The sequence below is a fragment of the Oncorhynchus nerka genome, linkage group LG9b (genome assembly GCF_034236695.1).
Source record: "Oncorhynchus nerka isolate Pitt River linkage group LG9b, Oner_Uvic_2.0, whole genome shotgun sequence".
NCBI lineage: Eukaryota > Metazoa > Chordata > Actinopteri > Salmoniformes > Salmonidae > Oncorhynchus > Oncorhynchus nerka.
The window spans coordinates 12,579,487-12,603,150 of NC_088424.1; the positions used below are offsets into that span (position 1 = coordinate 12,579,487).

General features: G+C 42.3%; 1 protein-coding gene across 4 annotated transcripts in view; it reads left to right on the top strand.

Moving 5' to 3' along the window:
* myripa (myosin VIIA and Rab interacting protein a) overlaps positions 1–22,195 on the top strand; it is a 57,374-nt gene extending 35,179 nt beyond the window's left edge. For 2 of the 4 annotated variants that reach the window (XM_065013337.1, XM_065013334.1), the window contains exons 5-16: positions 2,419–2,496; positions 10,383–10,480; positions 10,566–10,646; positions 10,718–10,873; positions 11,111–11,258; positions 13,322–13,935; positions 14,056–16,266; positions 16,743–16,928; positions 18,407–18,568; positions 18,682–18,744; positions 18,981–19,076; positions 21,057–22,195. In XM_065013337.1, the coding sequence (XP_064869409.1) occupies positions 2,419–2,496; positions 10,383–10,480; positions 10,566–10,646; positions 10,718–10,873; positions 11,111–11,258; positions 13,322–13,935; positions 14,056–16,266; positions 16,743–16,928; positions 18,407–18,568; positions 18,682–18,744; positions 18,981–19,076; positions 21,057–21,080 (3,917 nt within the window). In that variant the 3' untranslated portion in view covers positions 21,081–22,195. The remainder of the gene's footprint in view (positions 1–2,418; positions 2,497–10,382; positions 10,481–10,565; positions 10,647–10,717; positions 10,874–11,110; positions 11,259–13,321; positions 13,936–14,055; positions 16,267–16,742; positions 16,929–18,406; positions 18,569–18,681; positions 18,745–18,980; positions 19,077–21,056) is intronic. The other 2 variants (XM_065013335.1, XM_065013336.1) reach the window with 2 other exon arrangements.
* The last annotated feature ends 1,469 nt before the right edge of the window (positions 22,196–23,664 follow it).

The window sequence follows — 23,664 nt, forward strand, 5'->3', positions numbered from 1 at the left end:
GATAGATGGCCTACAGATATGTTTTGCTCGCTCTGATGCTTTCTCCGGTGAGATACATTCAGCCTCTTGTGAATTGAAGAAGAATTATGAAAAACAGGGTTATGCTGTCTAGTTCATAAACTGAGGAAGTAATACAAATGTAATGATCTTCATAACAGAGATTTGACATTGTTATTGAAATGTATTGATAGGATTTGTCTGGTATATATTCTAAATATATTACTGTGTGTGTGAGAACCATTTTACAGGGACGTGTATGTATTTGTCACACCATGTGACAAAATCATTTTTTTTAATGATTTAAAAAAAAAAAAAAAATTGAAAGCCTGGCTTCCCTTGGCACCCATGAACACACGCTACTGTTTGTGCACACATTTAAATGGTGTATCTGCGTGTGTGTGTGTGTGTGTGTGTGTGTGTGTGTGTGTGTGTGTGTGTGTGTGTGTGTGTGTGTGTGTGTGTGTGTGTGTGTGTGTGTGTGTGTGTGTGTGTGTGTGTGTGTGTGTGTGTGCGTGCGTGCATTCTTGTGCGTGCCTGTGGACCCCCAATACACAGCCAGTTAGCAATAGAGTCGCAAAGAAAACAGAATGAGGCTTTGTTCTCAAATCTAGTTCATGTCACTCAAGTTCACTGCCTTCCTCCTTAAAAGGACTGGAAATGACCATATCCACTTCCCCAATCCACTTCTGAACTACATGAACACTGGGCACACGCAGTCCAGGGATAAGGTTGATAATGCCTCACACAAGACCCAGTAATGCAGTTACATAACAACAAATAACCTCAGCTTTATGTGCATATTTAGAGGACCTGAATAGAGCTCAAAGCAAAATGAGAATGTATGACTAGGGCTGCTATGGTGACTGTAATACCGTCACACCGACGGTCACCAGTCACGATGGCAGTCAAATTCCACTTCACATTTAGTCATGGTAAGTAGGTTTCTGCAATCTCTGATGCTACTCAGCACTCTATTAATGCAAATGTTTTCGAAAATCTAATCAATGACTTCTTGAGCCCATGTATGCCCAACATTTCAATAGGTCATGCAATTGCGTAAGAAAACATGGCCTCTATTAAAAAGAGGAGGATCCCATCAGCTTTCTATAGGCTTACAATATTTATTTCTCAACTTTCCTAATATTAAGCACATTGCTTCTCTATACACCAGGAGTATAGCCTACCTGGCTGGCGTGAAAATGAACCATTCGCTATTTAAGTGCATAGATTACATGTATTTTTCCGCTGCCCCTGTTTCGAGACAGGTGCATGATAATGGTCCATTCTAAATCCAATCAAATTTCACACATATATTATTTAGTATATGTAAAGACAAGATTAAATCAAGGATAGTGTGATGTGTGATTGTGAATGATGCCTGGCTTAAGGGAAGAAACGGCGCATGTCTTTTTTGGTTCCTTTTTCAAATCATGTAGCCTAGCCCATAGGCCTATATGTTTTGATAAGGTGTGTATCACAACTGAAGTGGCCAAATGAAACATGTGAGTTTCAAGTTTGGGGAAGATCATTTTCACCATAAAAATGCACCTTAATAATAAAAGCAATGCATGCACAATCGTAATTGTGGTCACTTTTGAGAACTGTGTTTTCCTGCTAATGGAACATTTGCGCTTATAGCTACTGCCATATGCGAATTGCTACGCTTATACGGTGAAGAAATATCCTAAAAGTTTATCAATATTTAAAGCTAAACATTCTCATCTGTTGCGTCAGGCTCATTGCTTAAAGGTTTTTTTATGCTAGTGGTTGTATTAATTTGGCATCTAGCTCTTCCCACAACTGTCCCAGACTAACATGCGTTTACATTTTTTTTCTTTTAAACCATCATCTTTGAAATGCAAAATAATGGCCAAAAGGTTTTATTCCAGCCCAGGCGCAATTTAGATTTTGGACACTAGATGGCAGCAGTGTATGTGCAATGCTTTAGACGGATCCAATGAACCATTGCATTTCTGTTCAACATTTTGTATCAAGACTGCCCAAATGTGCCTAATTTGTTTATTAATACATTTTAAAGTTCATAACTGTGCTATCTCCTCAAACAATAGCATGGTATTATTTCACTGTAATAGCTACTGTAAATTGGACAGTGCAGTTAGATTAACAAGATTTTAAGCTTTCTGGCAATATCAGATATGTCTATATCCTGGGAAATGTTCTTGTTACTTACAACCTCATGCTAATCACATTAGCCTATGTTAGCTCAACCGTCCCGCGGGGGACCCACCAATCCTGTAAAGGTTTACGCACATAACAGGAGACAATTATTTGAAACAGACAAAGTTGTCCAATGCCTTAGGTTTTCCAATACCCATTTTATTTTCCTGTTCACACCTTTTTGCTACATTCTGACCTACTGAACATGACCCATGCCCTGTGTGTTGTATCTTTTTGCAGAGGGTAGCACGTATGAGGAGAGCATCGGCAACGAGGGCAGCGTCTGTAGTGAAAACGCCTTCTACAGACAGAGTGAAGGTAGGCTTCTGGCTTTCCCCTTCTAAAGCATTTCATGTCTTTACTGAAAGAACAGATAGGGGTGCCGTAGGTAGCCTAGTGGTTAGAATGTTGGGATAGTAACTGAAAGGTTGCTGGTTTGAATCCCTGAGTCTACTAGGTGAAAAATCTGTTGATCTGCCCTTGAGCAAGGCACTTATAACCCTGGTTGTTGTCCATAATGGCTGATCCCTGGCTGTGACCTATCTGAGGTATCTCAAGGAGATATACAAAAATAACTATTTCCATTACATACTTTTGTTAACATAATTACATACTTTTGTTAACAAATATAAGCACCCCAATCATTATTATAATTTTGTTCATAAAATAACTTCCGGTTCCAGTGGCATGCATCATAAATGGTGGCTAACTCGTGGCTTTTCTTTTGAAAAATAACTATACATTTACTTATTTTCAAATTATTGTCAACATATAACATCACATTAAGGTGTGGGACTTTTACTGTATGGCAAGTAACAATAGCAGGTCTAGGGGGAAAAGGTAAGGAACTTGTCTGTCTGCCCTGCATTAAAGACCAAAAATGGTTAAAGAAAATTGTGATAACTAAAAATATATACCAGTTTCATTTAAGGACCAAAAGATTGACAGCGGTGCCATTTAAATTGCAAAATAATTGGGAAGAGATTTTCGGTGTACCGATTCCATGGCACATGGTTTATGAATTGACACGCAAAACAACGCCAGATTCAAAACTTAGATTTTTTTTCAATTTAAATTATTGTCCAAAATTCTTGCAACTAATAGAATGTTATATATATGGGGGATACAATCTTCCCAGCTCTGCAGATTTTGCTGCAAGGAGGCAGAGTCATTAGATCATTTATTTTGGTACTGTCCATATGTGGTTTGTTTTTGGTCACAGGTCCAGGAATGGCTGAAGAATTGCAACATTTACCTAGAACTAACACTGCAGACAGCAACACTGGGTGATTTGAATAGTCAAAGTCAATCGATCAATAATATAATTATGATTTTAGCAACATTTTTTATCTTTAATTTACAATCTGTAGAAACTATGAGAGTAGAAAGGTTCAGTACTTTTGTACTGCACAGTGGGATAGGTTGAATGGAGCTGAAGGGTGGGACTAATAACAAGATAACCAATGTAAAACATACGGGGTCTGTAACATGTACATCAGTTCAGAACTTTTGTGAAATAGCACAGTTACAAATTGACATCAGAAATAGAGGAAGGACTAAAAACAAACAAAATATAACTATTGTAAAATAGGTTGTGTCTGTAAAATGTGTATAGTATGTATAAACTGAAGGTAGAAGCCGAAGTGTTATTGTTTATTCGTTTACTTCAATTGGGGAAAGGGTGGTAGTGTTTGCGGGGAATAATAAAGGTATATTCTAAAAAAAAGTGTATATATGTGTATATATATATATATATATATATATATATATATATATATATATATATATATATATATGTGTGTGTATATGTATGAATGTTTTTGTATGTATATACACTACCGTTCAAACGTTTGGGGTCACTTAGAAATGTCCTTGTTTTTGAAAATTGATAAGAAATTCAGTGTACACATTGTTAATGTTGTAAATGACTATTGTAGCTGGAAACGACAGATTGTTTTATGGAATATCTACATAGGCGTACAGAGGCCCATTATCAGCAACCATCACTCCGGTGTTCCAATGGCAAGTTGTGTTCGCTAATCCAAGTTTATCATATTAAAAGGCCAATTGATCATTAGAAAATCCTTTTGCAATTATGTTAGCACAGCTGAAAACTGTTGTTCGGATTAAAGAAGCAATAAAACTGGCCTTTAGACTAGTTGAGTATCTGGAGCATCAGCATTTAGGGGTTCGATTACAGGCTCAAAATGGCCAGAAACAAAGAACTTTCTTCTGAAACCCGTCAGTCTATTCTTGTTCTTAGAAATGAAGGCTATTCCATGCGAGAAATTGCCAAGAAACTGAAGATCTCGTACAAAGCTGTGTACTACCCCCTTCACAGAACAGTCCAAACTGTCTCTAACCAGAATAGAAAGAGTGGGAGGCCCCGGTGCACAACTGAGCAAGGGGACAAGTACATTAGTGTGTCTAGTTTGAGAAACAGACACCTCACAAGTCCTCAACTGGCAGCTTCATTAAATCGTACCCACAAAACACCAGTCTCAAAGTCAACAGTAAAGAGGTGACTCTGGGATGCTGGCCTTCTAGGCAGAGTTGCAAAGAAAAAGCCATATCTCAGACTGGCCAATAAAAATAAAATATTAAAATGAGCAAAAGAACACAGACACCAGGACAGAAGGTCAGCATCCCGGAGTCGCCTCTTCACTGTTGACATTGAGACTGGTATTTTGCGGGTACTATTTAATAAAGCTGCCAGTTAAGGACCTGTGAGGTGTCTGTTTCTCAAACTAGACACTAATGTACTTGTCCTCTTGCTCAGTTGTGCACCAGGGCCTCCCACTCTTTATATTCTGGTTATATTTTCCTGTCAAAATGTAACAACTACTTTTGGATCTCAAGGAAAATGTATTGAGTAAAAAGTACATTATTTTCTTTACGAATGTAGTGAAGTAAAAGTAGTTAAATATAAAATAGTAATGTACAGATATCACAAAAAACGACTTAAGTAGTACTTTCAAGTATTTTTACTTAAGTACTTTACACCACTGCCCAAATGCCTTCACACCAGTACATTAGCATACTTTATATACTGTTACACATGCACTTATCACATAGTATTCCATACAAGATAAGACATGCAACCTGAGTTGAAACCAGAGTGAGGTGAACATGTACAGTACATAAACAGATGCATGCGCCATATTTTTATGTGATGGACACTTGATACGATCACATGATATTGTTGTGGTATGTCACAAAATCATATTATAGTGATAGACGAGGTAGTTATATGCATACAATCATGGATAAAGTGGCTGAGCAAGCATGATAAAAAAAATAGTAGCAGCAACGTATATCGTGTGTGTTTTATAACAGAGTCATTTTAATAGAGCCACTGCAGATAGTGCTGATGACTGGTCCGCCCAAACCACGCATGAACAAGGGAATCTATAATCGGAGAGCCTGTTGCTGTCCTGCCCTTGACTTTGGTGCAGGGCATGTGATGTCCATAAACTCTTCTTCAAAAAATTGTCTGATCTTGTCAAAAAGATAGCTTGTGTCCAGTCCAGGTGGCACTTTACAGGCTGACCATCTATGGGAGGAAGGATGCAATGCAGCTGAAACCTGGTCCCGACAGTCCGAAGGCTCCTTGGCAACAACACCAGGCTCCAGAGCACTGAAGCTGTAAAACAGGAAATAACAACAAATCAGAAGACATTACAACCCTGCACAACATCAATTCACCTCCCAAGTTTAGATAAGAATAACCTCATACAATGATTTTTTTTTGCTGATACTGCTTGATCTGTAGAGGAGGCCTGAAGTACAGAGTCAGGTGTTGTTGCCAGCCATAGCTTTCCACCAGCACCGTACCATCTTCCAGTCCAACCAGCTGTGGGATGTTGACCCCTGTCACAGTGCTGTCCTTCACAACACCAGCAATCTCAGACAGTGTTCACTCTGGTCTTTCTGAAGCGCTGCTTGATGAGGCCGAAGCACCAGTCGGGGGGCAAACTTGGTGTGGCTTGTGATGGGGAAGTGAAGGTCCAGACTGTGGTGGAGCTTGTGCATTGTCCGCCAGGCACAATACCCGAGCACAAACATGTTGTTGTTTTGGCCACTGCAGTTATCACAATCCAGGTCCACGCGTGTTTTCCTAACTCCGTAGTTGGTGAAGAAATGGTGCATGTAGTTGATGACTGTGCTACTGCCTTTGCTTGCTTGGGCCAGCTCTCTTTTTGATGACTGTATAACTGGTGGATTAGAGTCAGGCGTGTTCTACTGATTGATGCCGATTCCAGATACAAATATTTTTGCATTTTTATACGATAGATGAGTAATGGCATTCTGAGATATCACTACGCACAGTTCATACAAGGAATTTTCACTACTGTAGCTAGCCAGCCATCTAACTTCAGCTGGCTAGCTAACAGCAAGCTTTAACTAGCAATGCAAACTGATTGTCATAGCTAGCTAAAGTTAACCAATAGGTAGGCTGGAGACATTACATTTTTCACAACGTTCTTTTCTGATAAAACTAGTTCATTGCATCCGCTGTGGAGCCCAGTTTCATAATATGACCATATTTCCCAGCTGCTTGCCATCATCGCGAAGAAACAGGCCTTATTTTAGTGTATTTTTCACCCTGCCAGCTCCTATTAGTTCTATTGAGCACTGTGGCACCAACTCGCCTTCCGAAGGTTTTATTCCCAGTATATTGTTCAACGTCACAATGTCTGCTTTGCTATTGTTGGCAATGAGACCTGCTCACGTTGTTTTATAGTTAAAATGTATTTATGAGCTATAGATCTGTCATTCTCATTGAAAGCAAGTCTAAGAACTGGTAGATCTGTTTTATTTCTATGCTTCCCGTTCTTAAGTTTCATTTTTGCCTCTTTTACTTTCAGTTTTGTACACCAGCTTCAAACAGCTGAAAATACAATATGTTGGTTTATTATAAACGTATTTAGATGGTACAAACACTATGCTTGTTTTGCCACATAAACAGAAAAGTTGGCGAACTATTAGAATTTTTGATACAAGGAAATGGCAGAGCGATTTCTGCATATTGCACCTTTTAAGAACTCTTCTCAACAGGAAGGAAGCCACCTTGTTGAGAGCCCAAATCTGTCTCAATGGACTCAAAGGGGCATTGGAAACCATGAACATAGGCAAATCACTTTAAAATGTTGGAATCAATTAGGTCCACTATTAAATTATTAATACAGTTAATACACTAATTTTGCTCTTATTAAAAAAAGGTAAGGATGCCACCCAGTGTTTCACTATAGTCCTCTATCTTTGATAATCACAGATTTTAAACTTTTATAAAATATTGGCGTCGCGTCTCAAGACTCACATGCTGACTACACCATCCACACCAGACTCGATCAGGACACCCAGGTTGAAATATCAAAACGAACTCTGAACCAACTATATTAATTTGGGGACTGGTCGAAAGCATTAAACAGTCATGGCAATTTAGCCAGCTAGCTTGCTGTTGCTAGCTAATTTGTCCTGGGATACAAACATTGGGTTGTTATTTTACCTGAAATGCATAAGGTCCTCTACTCCGACAATTAATCCACAGATAATGAGAGTAATCTCTCCTCTTTCAGTCCTCTTCTTTGGACTTTATATGGCAGTTGACAACCAACTTTAATGTGCATTACTGCCTCCAACTGGACTGGAGTGTGGACCTCAGTTCATCTTTCAATCACCCATGTGGCTATATACTCCTAAAAAAACAATGAGGAGATGGGAGAGGCAGGACTTGCAGCGCATCAAGCCTCACAAATAGAAGCAAGTTCTACTTTACCGCCTGGCTACACAGACTCGTTGACGTGAGCAAGCAGTGTGGATGCAATGATTGAATAACCTGTACTGCATGTGTAAATGTATTTTGCAACGCTTGCGCACGCAATGCGGGCGGTATGGTCAGCATGTAATTTACCTATATTAATCCACACGGTCCAAAGTGGGTTTGTTAAAAAGCGTTTAACCTCGGATAACTTCCCATCGACTATATCATCAGAAACAACAGCTCTTTGGGCTGTATTATTTCTTGATGCAGAAAAAGCTTTTGATAGACTAGAATGGTCAGTCTTGGAACATATTGGAATTGACAACAATTTCATTAATATGATTAAAATACCATATGCCAATTCCTCAGCCATGTTTTTTTTCAATAATAAGAACAAATTCTTATTTACTAAGACTGTAGGCCAAACCCTAACCCGGACGATGCTGGGCCAATTGTGCACTGTCTTATGGGATTCCCAATCATGGCCGGTTGTGATACAGCCTGTAATTGAACCAGGGTCTGTAGTGACGCCTCTAACACTGACATGCCTTGCCTTAGACCGCTGCGCCACTCGAGGCAATATCTGCTCTGCTCTGTTCAGGATCACTAGAAGCAGCAGACTAGGAGGTCCAATTTCACCTCTGCTGTTCTTATTATCCATGGATCCCCTGGCCCAGGCAATTTGGCAAACGATTTAAATAACACAGATTTCTATATATTCTACTGATCATTTAATTTCCTTATATGCAAATTACATTTCACTATATATATAGACACTGTATGTCAATTGTTCCCAAACGCATTGAAGATCATAGATACATTCAGCTTTAATCTCAATTTATAAAATGTATCTAACCAAATCAGCTCTTCTGCCTCTCAAGACCCCGATGGAGGACTCCATCTCTACTTATGGAACCCGATGGAGGACTCCATCTCTACTTATGGAACCCGATGGAGGACTCCATCTCTACTTATGGAACCCGATGGAGGACTCTATCTCTACTTATGGAACCCGATGGAGGACTCCATCTCTACTTATGGAACCCGATGGAGGACTCCATCTCTACTTATGGAACCCGATGGAGGACTCCATCTCTACTTATGGAACCCGATGGAGGACTCCATCTCTACTTATGGAACCCGATGGAGGACTCCATCTCTACTTATGGAACCCGATGGAGGACTCCATCTCTACTTATGGAACCCGATGGAGGACTCCATCTCTACTTATGGAACCTGATGGAGGACTCCAACTCTACTTATGGAACCCGATGGAGGACTCCATCTCTACTTATGGAACCCGATGGAGGACTCCATCTCTACTTATGGAACCCGATGGAGGACTCCATCTCTACTTATGGAACCTGATGGAGGACTCCATCTCTAATTATGGAATCGCAAATCGTTCCCCATTTTAAATATTTGGGAGTAGACATATTTCCTTCTTTAGATTAAACCATTACCAGAAACTTTAACAGAACTCTCAAATCAATTCAATCCGACTTCAGTAGATGGAATAATATCCCAGTTGCTTTCACTGGCTGAATATCTATATTCAAAATGAATATTGCCATGGCTGAATTTCTGTAATTAAATTCATCCCGTGGCTCCCCCTTCTGGCTATTGGGATAAAATTCATAGTGCGGTATAAAAATGTATATGGCAAGGTTAACGATCCCGGATACAATTTGTACATTTACAAAGAGGGAAAGACGTAGGAGGACTATATTTTACCAAACTTTCAATTGTATTTCCAGGCTCTAGCATTTTGCCCCATCTTAAATTGTTCCAGACATTATTATTCTACCTCCTGGTTGAGTATATAGAGATTGCCCCGGAAGAGGTGATCTTCACTGATCTATCCCTTAATGTAAATTACGATTTGGTGCTACTATTGCTCACACTTTCTATTTGGTGCAAAATTGAAAAACAATGTAACTGGAAATCAAAATGTCATGCCCGTACTCCAATATTTCATAACAATGCCTTGAGATCTGGAGGGCGGCCAGTAGTGCAAATGTGGAATCCGAACCCTTACTGATATCATGGACAGTAATGGTTTAAGAACTTTCCAAGATTTGAAAAATACATTCACATTACCGGGTAATTCCTTCTTTTTTTCTCCCATATTTACAACTTAGGTCAGCTACCGAATCATCTAATGATGGGATTTATAAATAAATTATCTGGGCTCCAGAAAGGACTGATCTCTATAATGGATCTATGAATCGGGGTTACCTTCATTTTTTGTTTTGTTGTACATGTAACCCCCCTCTGAAAAATAACAATTACAAAAATAAATAAAAACAAAAAAAGTATTCCAAAAAGACAAACAAACCACAAGCAAGACAGACTACCCCCCTCTGCTGGCTGGTGAGTGTATAGCAAGACAGACTTTAATCTAAAGAAACCTCTTGGTTATGTCCCCATCCCTTTTCAGAGCACAGCATGGCAGAGACCCTGACGGTGGCACTGAGGGTGGCAGAGGAGGCCATCGACGAGGCCATCGCCAAGGCAGAGGGACACACCGACAGTCAGGTAACATATTCTACAGGATGGAGTTGTCTAAAAAGAGCAAACATCTTATTGACTGTCTGGCTGACTTCGTTGTTGTTCTGACTAGGACAAGCAGAGCGAGGCAAGGTATCTGCGAGACCACAGAGAAGAGCTGATTGAGGAACTGGCCACAACCATTGTGCAGAAAGTATGTCCAATTTCATTTAATTTCAATTCATTTCAATACAATTGAATTCAACTCAGTTTATTTCATGCTAGATCATCCGGCGGAGGAAGAATCTAGCTGAGATGAAGCCAGACTATGACATGGACTGGCTCCCCGACAACCAGAGTGGTGACCTGCCCTTGGCTTCAAGCTCCCCCAGCTGCAAGATCTCCCGCACCACATCAGCCCGCGCCAAGGCCTCTATATGGGTTAGTACGGAGTGTAAGGTGGTTCAGGGAACTACCTAATGTGATCAGTAGCCTTGCCTAGGCTTTAGCTCAGAGGGCTAACTGCGGCATGCAGTCGACCCAGGTTCAAAACCCAGTCTGTCACATAAGACCAGTACAGAACATGTTTATATATACAGTATATACAGTGTGGCCTATGTTGATTATATTTACCTCTCTTTAGAGATTCAACTATTTCATTATTTGTATTTGTCTCAGCGGTCTCACTCTGCCTTCTCGCTGCTGGATGACAACGTTATGATGCAGTGCTCTGGGGTTTCCCAGGACTCTCAGCATGGGCTGAAAAAGGAGGGAGGAGCGGCAGGATTGGCCAACTGGAAGAGTGTTGACCGCCTGGACAACTCCAGTAAGACCCTGCTGGCCACCGCAACTCTGCTAGTCATTACTCACACGCACCATTACAACGGTCTTTCCACACACCTAGCTTAATCATTTTCAAAATTACACTTTTTTTTCAATTATTTATTCGCTTGTCTTCCATGTCCTAGACAATTACAGTTTCAAGATACAATACAGTGGCTTCTGAAAGTATTCACCCGCCTTGGAATTATTCCTATTTTGTTGCCTTACAACCTGGAATTAAAATAGATTTTGGGGGGTTTTGTATCATTTAACTTACACAACATGCCTACCACTTTGAAGATTAAAAATATTTTTAATTGTGAAACAAAGGAGAAATAAGACAAAAGACAGAACACCTGAGCGTGCATAACTATTCACCCCCACAAAGTCAATAATTTGTAGAGCCATCCTTTGCAGCAATTACAGCTGCAAGTCTCTTGGGGTATGTCCCTATAAGCCTGGCACATCTAGCAACTGGGATTTTTACCCATTCTTCTAGCCAAAACTGCACCAGCTGCTTCAGGTTGGATGGGTTCTGCTGATTTACAGCAATCTTTAAGTCATACCACAGATTCTCAATTAGATTGAGGTCTAGGCTTTGACTAGGCCATTCCAAGACATTTAAGTGTTTCCCCTTAAACCACTCAAGTATTGCTTTAGCAGTATGCTTACGGTCATTGTCCTGCTGGAAGGCGAACCTCCGTCCCAGTCTCAAATCTCTGGAAGACTGAAACAGGTTTCCCTCAAGAATTTCTCTGCATTTAGCACCATGCATCATTCCTTCAATTCTGACCAGTTTCCCAGTCCCTGCCGATGAAAAACATCCCCACAGCATGATGCTGCCACCACCATGCTTCACTGTGGGGATGGTATTCTCGGGGTGATGAGAGGTGTCAGGTTTGCGCCAGACATAGCGTTTTCCTTGATGACCAAAAAGCTCAATTTTAGTCTCATCTGACCAGAGTACCTTGTTCCATATGTTTGGGGAGTCTCCCACATGCCTTTTAGCTAACACCAAACGTGTTTGCTTATTTTTTTTCTTTAAGCAATGGCTTTTTTCTGGCCACTCTTCCGTAAAGCCCAGCTCTGTGGAGTGTACAGCTTAAAGTGGTCCTATGGACAGATACTCTAGCCTCAGCTGTGAAGCTTTGCAGCTCCTTCAGGGTTATCTTTGGTCTCTTTGTTGCCTCTCTGATAAATGCCCTCCTTGCCTGGTCCGTGAGTTTTGGTGGGCGGCCCTCTCTTGGCAGGTTTGTTGTGGTGCCCTATTCTTTCCTTTTTTAAATAATTTAAATGGTGCTCCGTGGGGTGTTCAAAGTTTTGGATATTTTTTTTAGAACTCAACCCTGATCTGTACTTCTCCACAACTTTGTCCCTGACCTGTTTGGAGAGCTCCTTGGTCTCCATGGTGCTGCTTGCTTGGTGGTGCCCCTTGCTGTGTATATATACTGAGATCATGTGACAGATCATGTGACACTTAGATTGCACACAGGTGGACTTTATTTAACTAATTATGTGACTTCTGAAGGTAATTGGTTGCACCAGATCATATTTAGAGGATTCACAGCAAAGGGGGTGAATACATATGCACGCACCACTTTTCTGCTTTTTAGTATTTTTTTTTCATTTCACTTCACCAATTTGGACTATTTTGTGTATGTCCATTACATGAAATCGAAATAAAAATCCATTTAAATTACAGGTTGTAACGCAACAAAATAGGAAAAACGCCAAGGGGGATGAATACTTTTGCAAGGCACTGTACATTCATGCAACTTTGTACAGTTCAATAGGGGGAAAACAAACAAACAGAATGACCTATTGTTGATGTACTGTAGTAAAAGACTGGTGGATAAATGCATCCTCCCCTGTGTTTGTGTGTGTGTGTGTGTGTGTGTGTGTGTGTGTGTGTGTGTGTGTGTGTGTGTGTGTGTGTGTGTGTGTGTGTGTGTGTGTGTGTGTGTGTGTGTGTGTGTGTGTGTGTGTGTGTGTGTGCCTGCCTGCCTGTGTCTGTGTGTGCGTGTGCGTGTGTGGCATCTGTCTACCCTGATGTGTGTGTGTCCGGAGGTGCGTCCTCAGTGCTGAAGAGCCCAGACGGGAACTGGATCGCCCAGCAGAGCACACAGCTGTCTCGGCCCAGCCTGCTGACCAAGAGGAAGTCACTGGTATTCAGCGTTTTGGAGAAGGAGTCCGGTGTGATCTCCGCCTACGATGAGATGGGCTCAGACGACACCGAGGGGGGAGAGGGGGCCTGGGGCGCCGCCCTGCTGGAGATACGCAGGAAAATGACAAACGCCAACAACAACCAGGGGTCAGAGGCACCAGATTCTCAGGCCTCTGACGACCAGCAGCACAGCCTCCCCTCACCCTTGCTGGACCACCACGCCAGCACGGACACCCTCAACTCTGAATCTGAGGTAGGAGAAGATCAGATTCGAGGTCAAGGGCCGAAGCCCCAGAAGCCTCTGCTCGCCATCCTGAAGAGAAAGGTGCCTGTGGAGCACCGGTGCACCCCCTCTTCACGTCGGTCATCCCGCCCGGGCATCTTCGACGTGAACTTTAACCCTGAGGGGATTGAGGCTGAGAGCAGCGGGGCTGATGAGCTGGAGGAGGGGGGCAAAGTCAGGAGGACGCGAAGGAGGAAGAGGACTAAGAAGGATCAGGGGGAGGGAAGAGGAGAGGTAAAGCGAGACAGTCTGTCACTTTCACTTATGACCTCAATCACACTTATTTCCCTTATCATGTTGGACATCCATTTTATTTCTCTGATAGCTTCTATGTCTTCTATCTGCTGTTAACAGGAGTATAGCAGCACGCTACTGGATGCCCTGGCCAAGAAACTAAGTGTGAAAAAGACCAGCCAATCTGGCGCAGTCACCCCAGACACTCTGACTTTGGATGGAGGCTTGACCTCCAGGTCGCTGACCCCTGAACCCCGGGGTCCTGAGGGGGAGGCCCCCGGCTGCGGGGCCCCTAAAGGCCAGGGAGGAGGGACCATGGGAGTGACCATCAATCTTGAGCAGGAACTGACCATCAGACTGAGAGAGCTGGCCAGCCAAGTCGGCCTCGCACACCTCTCATCATCTGAGGACGAACTGCACAGATCGGGAGAGGACGAGGGAGGAAGGGAGGGAAGGAGAGAAGGAACTCAGGAGGAGGAGCGGTTATGGCATATAGAAATCGAGATGGAAGGAGCGAGAGCGGGAGAGGGTGAGGAGGAGAAGAGGATCAAAGAAAGGGAGGGAGATGGAGGTGGAGAGCTGAAGTCAACACTAATCAAGCTAGCTAGTCAGGTCAGAGGCACAGAATTCTCATCCACTGAAGATGAGTTGGACAGAGTGGGTAGGGTTGAGCGAGAATGGGAGAGAGAGCGGGTGGAGGAGAGGACAAAAAAGAGGGAGAGAGAAGGAAGAGAGGAGCACACCGTAAAGTTGCGTATGCTGGCTAGCCAAGTCACACATTTCTCATCAACAGAGGAAGAGCTTGACCGAGTGGGTGTCAGCGATGGAGAGATGGAGGAGCAGAGAGAAGGAGAGAGGGAGGGAGAGAAGGAAGAGCTGACATACGAACGGTGCAGACTGGCTAGACAGGTCAATGATGCGCAGTTGTCATCAACAGAGGATGAGCTGGATAGAGTGGATCTCTATGATGAAGAGATGGAGAAAGGGAGGGAGGAGAGAGGAGGAGAAGGGGGTGGAGAGCGGGAGGAGATTGACGCTGAGGCACTGTGGGAGATGGAGGGAGATAAAGAGGAACTGACCTCCAAGTTGAGAGATCTGGCCAGTCTCGTTAGCGCGTCCCAATTCTCCTCTACGGAAGATGAACTGGATAGAGTGGGAAGGAACGAGGGAGAGAGGGAAGAGGGGAGAAAAGGAGACAGAATGAAGTTGTCCAATAGAGTGGCGGACTGGGTCAGAGAGAGATGTGGAGAGAAGGAGGGAAAGTGGCATGGAGAGAGATGGGGAGAGATGGAGGGAGAGAGGAGGAGGGTACAGGTGGAGAGGGTGAGAGAGAAGCCCTGGTACCTGGGGGAGATGGAGGTGGAAGGGAGGCGGATGAACAAGGAGAGGAGAGATAGCATCGGAGAACTAGACGTCAGACTCTTTGACTTTGAGGATGAAAGTGAGAAAGAGGGAGAGCTGCAAAGCGAAGAGATGGACACAAAGGTAGAGGAAGAGGGAGTCATGAAGGTACAAAGGATGATGGAGAGGATGTTTGGAGGAGGGAAGGAAGGAAAGAGGGCAGGGGAAGCAGAGAGAAAGGTGGAAGGAGGGATGGGAGAGGCAGAAGTGGGAGAAAGAGAGCGAGAAACAACAGAAAGTGTGGACACTGTGGAGGGAGAGGTGATGTTTGACAAAATAATCAGCAACCTAGAGCACACACTGGGTGGGATGGAGGTAGAGATGGATGGAGAGATGGTGGCGAACCCCGAAAGAGAAGGGAGAGAAGACGATAAGAACCAAACAAAGGTTGGAGAAAGCAAGTTTAAGAAAGAAGAAGAGATAGATGAATATCTAATTAATGAGATGCTAATGTTAGAACAGCTGTCAGACAGGTTTGGCACTTTAGATAAGACTGGAGTCAAACCTCAAGAGAAGGCTGGAGGGAAGGAAAGAGAAAGGGACAGTTCGGATAAGACAGTAGAGTGTGTCGTGGAGCGAGGTGAGAATGAGGCTCGAGAGAAAGATGAGCAGGCTGAAACAGAGACCCATAAAAGCATCCGACCACAGCATTTAGATGAGAGAAAGGAACAAGTATCAGACCAGACAAAGAGCGAGACTTCCCGAGACCTGGAAGAAGAGAGCAAGGGAGTAGAAAGAGGGGGATATGAAGGTGGGGAGGTAGAAGAGCAAACAAGCGAGAAGGAGATGGATGATTTTGGGGAAAGAGAAGGGGAGAATTTTGAGAAGAATACAGACGAGAAAGAAACTGAGAGCAACCGAACTAAGGACCCAGAAGAGAGGGCCCCCTGTGTTCAGGAGGAGATACTGTCTTCAGAGGAGATCCAGAATGTAAGAAACGAAAAGCACCTAGCTTTACCCATAGATGCCTAAAATGCTATGTAATTCTGTGGCTCTACCCTTTCGACATTTCTAACCTCAAAGCAACTAACAGCTGTAACACCAACTCTGTGCTTGCTCCTCTATACCATACTACTTTCCCTTTCTTTTTCCCCCCTCTGTCCTCTCTCCCATTACTCTGTGTTAGGATAGTCCTAACAATTAGGACCTAGAAAACACACTCCAGATCCTTTCCGCTTTGCTACAGCAGGTGCGATCACAAACTGAAATCTTGCCCGTGCTTTGGGCATCAGGGGTAGCGCGATATGCAGTCAACCAGTCAAACACTCTTTCTTTCTCTTGACTCTTTGGCTCTTCTTTGCTTGTCTAAAACTGTTGTTCTCACATTAATGGATGTGTTCCACACAGAGACCGTAGGCTTTTAGGGATTGCATAAAACTTGTGTAAATCCAATTGCGTGTGTGCAGAGGTACTCAGCGATGTCACTGCGCAGTATCACCACTGAGGTGCTGACGGTGTTGAATGCGACAGAGGACCTACTTCAGGGGGTGGAAGGGGGTGACTATGCTTGTTCTCCACCCTACACCCCTTCACTACCCCTCAACACGGACACCAAGAGGCTGGGTGAACAGCTCAGCAGACTGGAGGAGAATGTAAGACCTGTCTGTCTTTGTGTCTGTATAACCTTTAACACACAGTGCCTTTGGAAAGTATTCCGACCCCTTGACTTTTTTCCACATTTTGTTAGGTTACAGCCTTATTCTAATGTATTAAAAAAATCCCATGTCATCAATCTACACACAATATCCCATAATGACAAATCAAAAAGACATTTTTGCAAATTTATTACAAATAAAAAAACTGAAATATTACATTTACATAAGTATTCTGACCCTTTACTCAGTACTTTGTTGACGCACCTTTGGCAGCTATTACAGTTTTGAGTCTTGGGTATTACGCTACAAGCTTGGCACACCTGTATTTGGGGAGTTTCTCCCATTCTTCTCTACAGATCCTCTCAACCACTGTCAGGTTGAATGGGGAGCGTTGCTGCAGAGCTATTTTCAGGTCTCTCCAGAGATGTTCGATCAGGTTCAAGTCCGGGCTCTGGTGCATGTTTTGATCAAGAATCTCTCTGTACTTTGCTCCGTTCATCTTTACCTCGATCCTGACTAGTCTCCCAGTCTCTGTCGTTGAAAAACATCTCTACAGCATGATGCTGCCACCCCCATGCTTCACCATAGGGATGGTGCCAGGGTTCCTCCAGACGTGAAGCTTGTTTCTTATGGTCTGAGAGTCTTAAGGTAGCTTTTGGCATGTGTCTTTTACTCTACCATAAAGGACTGAGAGTGCTACATAGATGGTTGTCCTTCTGGAAGGTTCTCCCATCTCCACAGAGGAACTCTAGAACTTTGTCAGAGTGACCATCGGGGTCTTTGTCACCTCCCTGACCAAGGCCCTTCTCTCCTGATTGCTCAGTTTGGCCAGGTGGACAGCTCTCGGAAGAGTCTTGGTAGTTCCAAACTTCTTCCATTTAAGAATGATGGAGGCCACTGTGTTCTTGGGGGACCTTCAATCCTGCAGACATTTTTTGGTACCCTTCCCCAGATCTGTGCCTCGACACAATCCTGTCTTGGAGCTCTACGGACAATTCCTTTGACCTCATGGCTTGGTTTTTGCTTTGACATGCACTGTCAACTGTGGGACCTTATATAGACAGGTGTTTGCCTTTCCAAATCATGTCCAATTAATTGAATCTACCAATGGAAACAGGATTCACCTAAGCTCAATTTCATGTCTTATAGCAAAGGGTCGGAATACTTACGTAAATAAGGTATTTGTTTTTAATTTTTTATAAATTAGCAAACTTTCTTCTTTTTTTAAACTGTTTTGTCTTTGTCATTATGGGGTACTGTGTATAGATTGCTAAGGATTTTATCTTTATTTAATCCATTTTAGAAGATTGCCGTTACGTCACAAAAACAAGGGTTCTGAATACTTTCCAAAGGCACTATATTTCACATTCCCTGTGGGTTCAAGAACACTGTGATGCTAACCTCTGTTAATGTTATAAAACTGAAATGCCAACAGTCAGTCTATCTGTCTGTACCAAATTAATTGTGCCATTCAGGTGTATGTGGCGGCGGGCACGGCGTACGGCCTGGAGGCGGAGCTGGACGACCTGGAGGAGTGTGCCCGGGCCATCGACAATTCCACCTCTGACCTGGAGCTGTCCTACCTGGAGGAGCAGGTGGCATCAGCTGCCGCCCAGGTGCATCAGTCTGACCTCCAGGTGTGTTCAAGTCTGGATGCCCTCTGTGTCTCATAGCTAGTTAGTGTCCAAAATGGCACCCTATTCTCCATGTAGTGCACGACTTTTGACCCGAGCCCTTTGTGGCATTTCAGACGCAGACTTTTGCTTTGGAAAAAAGGAGAAAGCGGGGGATTTTACCTCTGGTTTTACCTCGGGTATGATGACATTAGAACTAGAAAATTGTATGTTATTGTATGTTTGAATGTTGGTGATTGTCACATAATGAAACTAGAAAAAATTAAATGATTGAAAGAAAGAATTAGAAAGATGTCCATGATGTGGATATTTGCCTGAAAACATACAAACATATGCATTCAATGGTGTTTTTAAGTCCTTTTAAGTTGATCTGAGTGAGAGAATATTCATGTTAACGTTACGCACTTTGTTGTAGGTGTCGGACATTGCAGCCAGGATCACAGCTCTGAAGAATGCAGGTCTCAACGTGGTCCCGCCGAACCGCTTCACTAAGCCCAAGAAACAGCCTAAGGTACTGGACCAGACCAGGTCACTTAGCACTAGGACCAGGAGTTTTACCTGGTCAGGTCATGTGGTCAGGAACAACTCCTGGCCCTACTTGTCACTCACTAGCAATTATAAACATATCTTGTGATTTTCGAACAACAACTGATCAAGTGTCACGTGACTCTCTGCAGCCACAAATGTTGGTCTCGTCACGGCAGAGAGGAGGCGACTACCTGTTCCACTCTTGAAGGGATAGAGATATGTGACCAACCAGCTCAAATCGGTCTTATGAAGCAAAATGTTACACTGGATTAAAGTAGAGACTCAGAGCTACAAAATGGTATATCATACATTACAGTTGAGAACAGTGGGAAAGTCATTCTGCTTTGATCATTGATAAACTTGTAAACTGGCTTTTGAGAAAATGGCCTTTGAATAATTGGTACTACTACTGGAGAGCTCCTCTTTGTCTACACCCATTCAGCATCGTTCACACCCTCTTAAGCTTTAGCCCCACCCATCTCTTTAAGGATTAATCTGAACATTCTGTGGAAATAACAGCAGCCAAGCACCCAAGCTAACTTGGTAACTACTTCCAGACACAAATGAGAGAACAGCTCACTTCACATTACTTGCCCTAGCAGAGCTGGTTAGGCTGTTATGTTATCCAGAGCGTTGGTGACTGCAACTGTGCTGTCATATTGTCCGTTCGTTAATTAAGAGCGTTTCGCTCTTGGAGCATTCAGAGCGCAAATATGCAAGTAGCTAACCAACCAGGTTCAATGTTAGCTAGCTAACATTGGCTATAGCTAGCCAAGCAAATGACTCTAAGATACGAATAATAAGATCATACATGTAACGTTAGCTAGCTAGGTAAACAATGAACCATAATCCAGTCAAAAGTTTAGAAACAACTACTCATTCAAGGGTTTTCCTTTATTTTTACTATTTTTTTTAAACTACTTTTTGTTCTATTGTAGAATAATAGAAGAGAGAGTGCCTTGAATTCTAAATAAATTACTGACAGTGTTACCAACAAAGCATCCTCACATCACCTCCATGCTTCACGGTGGGAACCACACATGCGGAGATCATCCGTTCACCTACTCTGCATCTCACAATGACACGGTGGTTGGAACCACAAATCTCAAATTTGGACTCATCAGACCAAAGGGCAGATTTCCACCAGTCTAATATCCATTGCTCATGTTTTCTTCTTCTTATTGTTGTCCTTTAGAAGTGGTTTCTTTGGTGCAATTCGACCATAAGGCCCGATTCAGGCAGTCTCATCTAAACAGTTGATGTTGAGATGTGTCTGTTACTTGAACTCTGAAGCATTTATTTAGGTTGCAATTTCTGAGGCTCTTAACTCTAATGAACTTGTCCTCTGCAGCAGAGGTAACTCTGGGTCTTCCTTTCCTGTGTCGGTCCTCATGAGAGACAGTTTCATCATAGCCCTTGATGGTTTTTGGAACTGCACTTGAAGAAACTTGACAGGAAAGAAATTCCACAAATTAACTTTTAACCAGGCACACCTGTTAATTGAAATGCATTCCAGGTGACTACCTGATGAAGCTGGTTGAGAGAATGCCAAGAGTGTGCAAATCTGTCATCAAGGCAAATGGTGGCTACTTTGAATAATCTCAAATATAAATATATTTCGATTTGTTTAACACTTTTTTTGGTAACTACATGATGCCATAATCTACAATGTAGAAAATAGTACAAATAAAAACCCTTGAATTAGCAGGTGTGTCCAAACTTTGGACTGGCACTGTATATATATACATACACACACACACACACACACATATAAACAGTACCAGTATATATATATATATATATACAGTATATATATATATATATATATATATATATATATATATGCTGCATGCCATGATAGTCACACATGTACTACAAACACATTAGTTCCTGTATTCAATAGTGTGTGGTCTCATACTGTATATGTTCTGTATTTTGACCCACATACCTTATCTTTTTTCAGATAAAGAAACCTAAGCCAGACTGATCAGGCATGTTGACCCCTGTCATGACCTCTAGCTTCCCCTCACACCAGTGCTACCTGCCTTTAACCAACCATCAGGACAATGCCGAGTACAGACTGACAGTATTACCACTCATTTGGGCACTGTGGACATAGACGAGAGTTGTAGATTTTTTTATAATGAGATTTAAAAAAAATAGTAAATACTTTATGTAAAAAAAAAATGGATGAAGTTAAAAACAAAGCTGGTTTCGTATAGAATATTTGTCGTAAATATCATGTTGTTGAGTGACATGTCAATAATTTCTTTATTATTGGACCTTTTAACCAATCAGTAACCATATAGCCATATAAGGTAATGAAGAGAACGGACACTAACAAGCTGTGTTGCTCCTGCCTGAAAGCTGTGATTAATACTACTGATTGTTTTAATATGTTTTAACAGTTAAAGGTCAAACGTAGCCATTTTTATCTCAATGTAAAATCATTTCTGGGAAACATTTAAGTAGCTAACTGTGAATTTTTTTTACCATTTGAATTTAAAACAAACAAAAATATCTTCTTAGCGAATAGCAATTTCTCAAGCAAGAATTTAGCTAGGACTGTGGAGTGGAGGGGGGAAAACTGAAAACTAGCTGTTAATAACTGACATTTCCTATTGGTCTATTAACTAATTTACCACCTGGTGATGCCACCAGGCAGGCCTAAACTCCATCCCACAAAAACAGGCAGAAATTGCAGGTGTTCTTTTTAAACAGCCTTTCCACTAAAAGCACATGATAATTATTTTCACAGTATTATCCCAACCTCAGTGTGGAAATGCATATAGAAAACACAGGAAAAATCACTTTTTTGACTGCACTGTGCCTTTAACATGTTTAATAGTCTATCATTATTATGGGAACAATTACATATGAGTTAGTTATTGCAAAAAGTGTCAAATTACATCCTTAATCATCAATGATTTGTCTAATGTTAAGTATCTGTTGAATATGCGTAATACGTCATTTTGTATTTTCAGGTAAACAGAAAGTCCCACAATAAAGGGCTATGGTCGTTAGTTCTTTCTAACCTTGTACATTTGATGTTTGATTTTACATTGTAAATTATAGTGCACAATAAAATAATCAGTCAAGTAACTTGTGGCTTATCATTGTGCTCCTACAGACAGACCTTTCAATGTGAAGGCTAGCTACTTGTCTTCCACTATTGCAAGTGTGGGAACAAAGTCATGAACTAAAACCTTTGAAGTAATCAATGTTGAGATTCATCCACACACAGAGTTTGCCTAACCTTTTCGGTTAAAGAGATGAGGAAAGACATTTGTTTGGGTTTTTGGTTTGGGTTTTTGAGAGGAGGAAGTGGCACCACCTGTGTTGATGGAGCCGGGGATCTGCACACAGGGCTTCTGGAGAAATAAAAACAAACATACAACAGTTTATGTTCCAATGGGTGCTACCTTTAACACCCACTTGTTTCCCTCAAGCAGTGCTCCTGCCTTGGTTTTCCATAGACATTCGACAGCATCCTACCTTCACTAAGGTATGCATTACAGTAAACATCACTTAATGACCGGAGAGGAATAGGTCAATTCATCTGTCCAGTTTAATTTATTTTGTGTCCAGTCCTCTGCAATCACAGCATTCTCACACATATTAGAAATGTTACAAATGTCATGAAAATGACAATGGGTAAAGCATATTTACTGTAGAGAATCATTAGTACATTGTTCCAGCTTTTTCTGTCACTGTAGTTGAGTTCAGTCAACTCTGCATAGGCATGAGACTCTCCTGTGGCACTGCCATTTCCATCTCCAGCAGACTGTAGTAGTGTAGACCACCAGGAAAACAAAACCTGGTCATCATGCTGATGACATTCTTAGCTTATATCGTTCATTGCTTTTTAAATCAACCTGGAGGTTGTCATATGCTGAATAAAAGTTCATTGAATAAATTCCACGGAAGAACTGAAGAAGGCCAAAGCGTGTTTTTATTCTCTCACAAACTTCAATTTGTCCTCCAAGTGTCTGAATTGTCTCACAAACTCCGTCTGTTCCTCTATTCATGCACCTTCACTAGACTGCGAGGTAGCGATAGCATACAATCTCATTTCCACGGTAGAAAGTACCAGTTTCTTAGACCTTGGTTGGACTGCGAGGTAGCGGAAGCATACATTCTCCTTCCACAGTATAAAATACTAGTTCCTCCCCAAAGCCCCCTGAATGGTCAGGTCTGGTTAGTTCTGGTTAGATCTGGTTAGTTCCAGTCAGCACTGGTCTGACACGAAGCGTATTCTCTGGTCGGGGTCATTGAAACTGTCCTTGCCGTCCATGAAGCTCTCCCTGAGGTCTCGGTCAGAGATGATGAACCCTTGTTTGGGGTCGATGATCACCACACCACCCTTCTCCAGCGCCCTGCGTATCACCTCGGAGTACGCAGGGTTCCGCGAGCTCTGACGGGATGTCAGCTTTATAGCAAGCCAGCCTACCAGCCGCCTCTGGGGGAAGCACAGAACTGAAAGGAGGTTTGTGCACAAACAACTGTGTAAGAGAAGCATCCTTAAAATGTGTAACTACTCCATGTAGGCATAAACCATATCTGATGTTCTG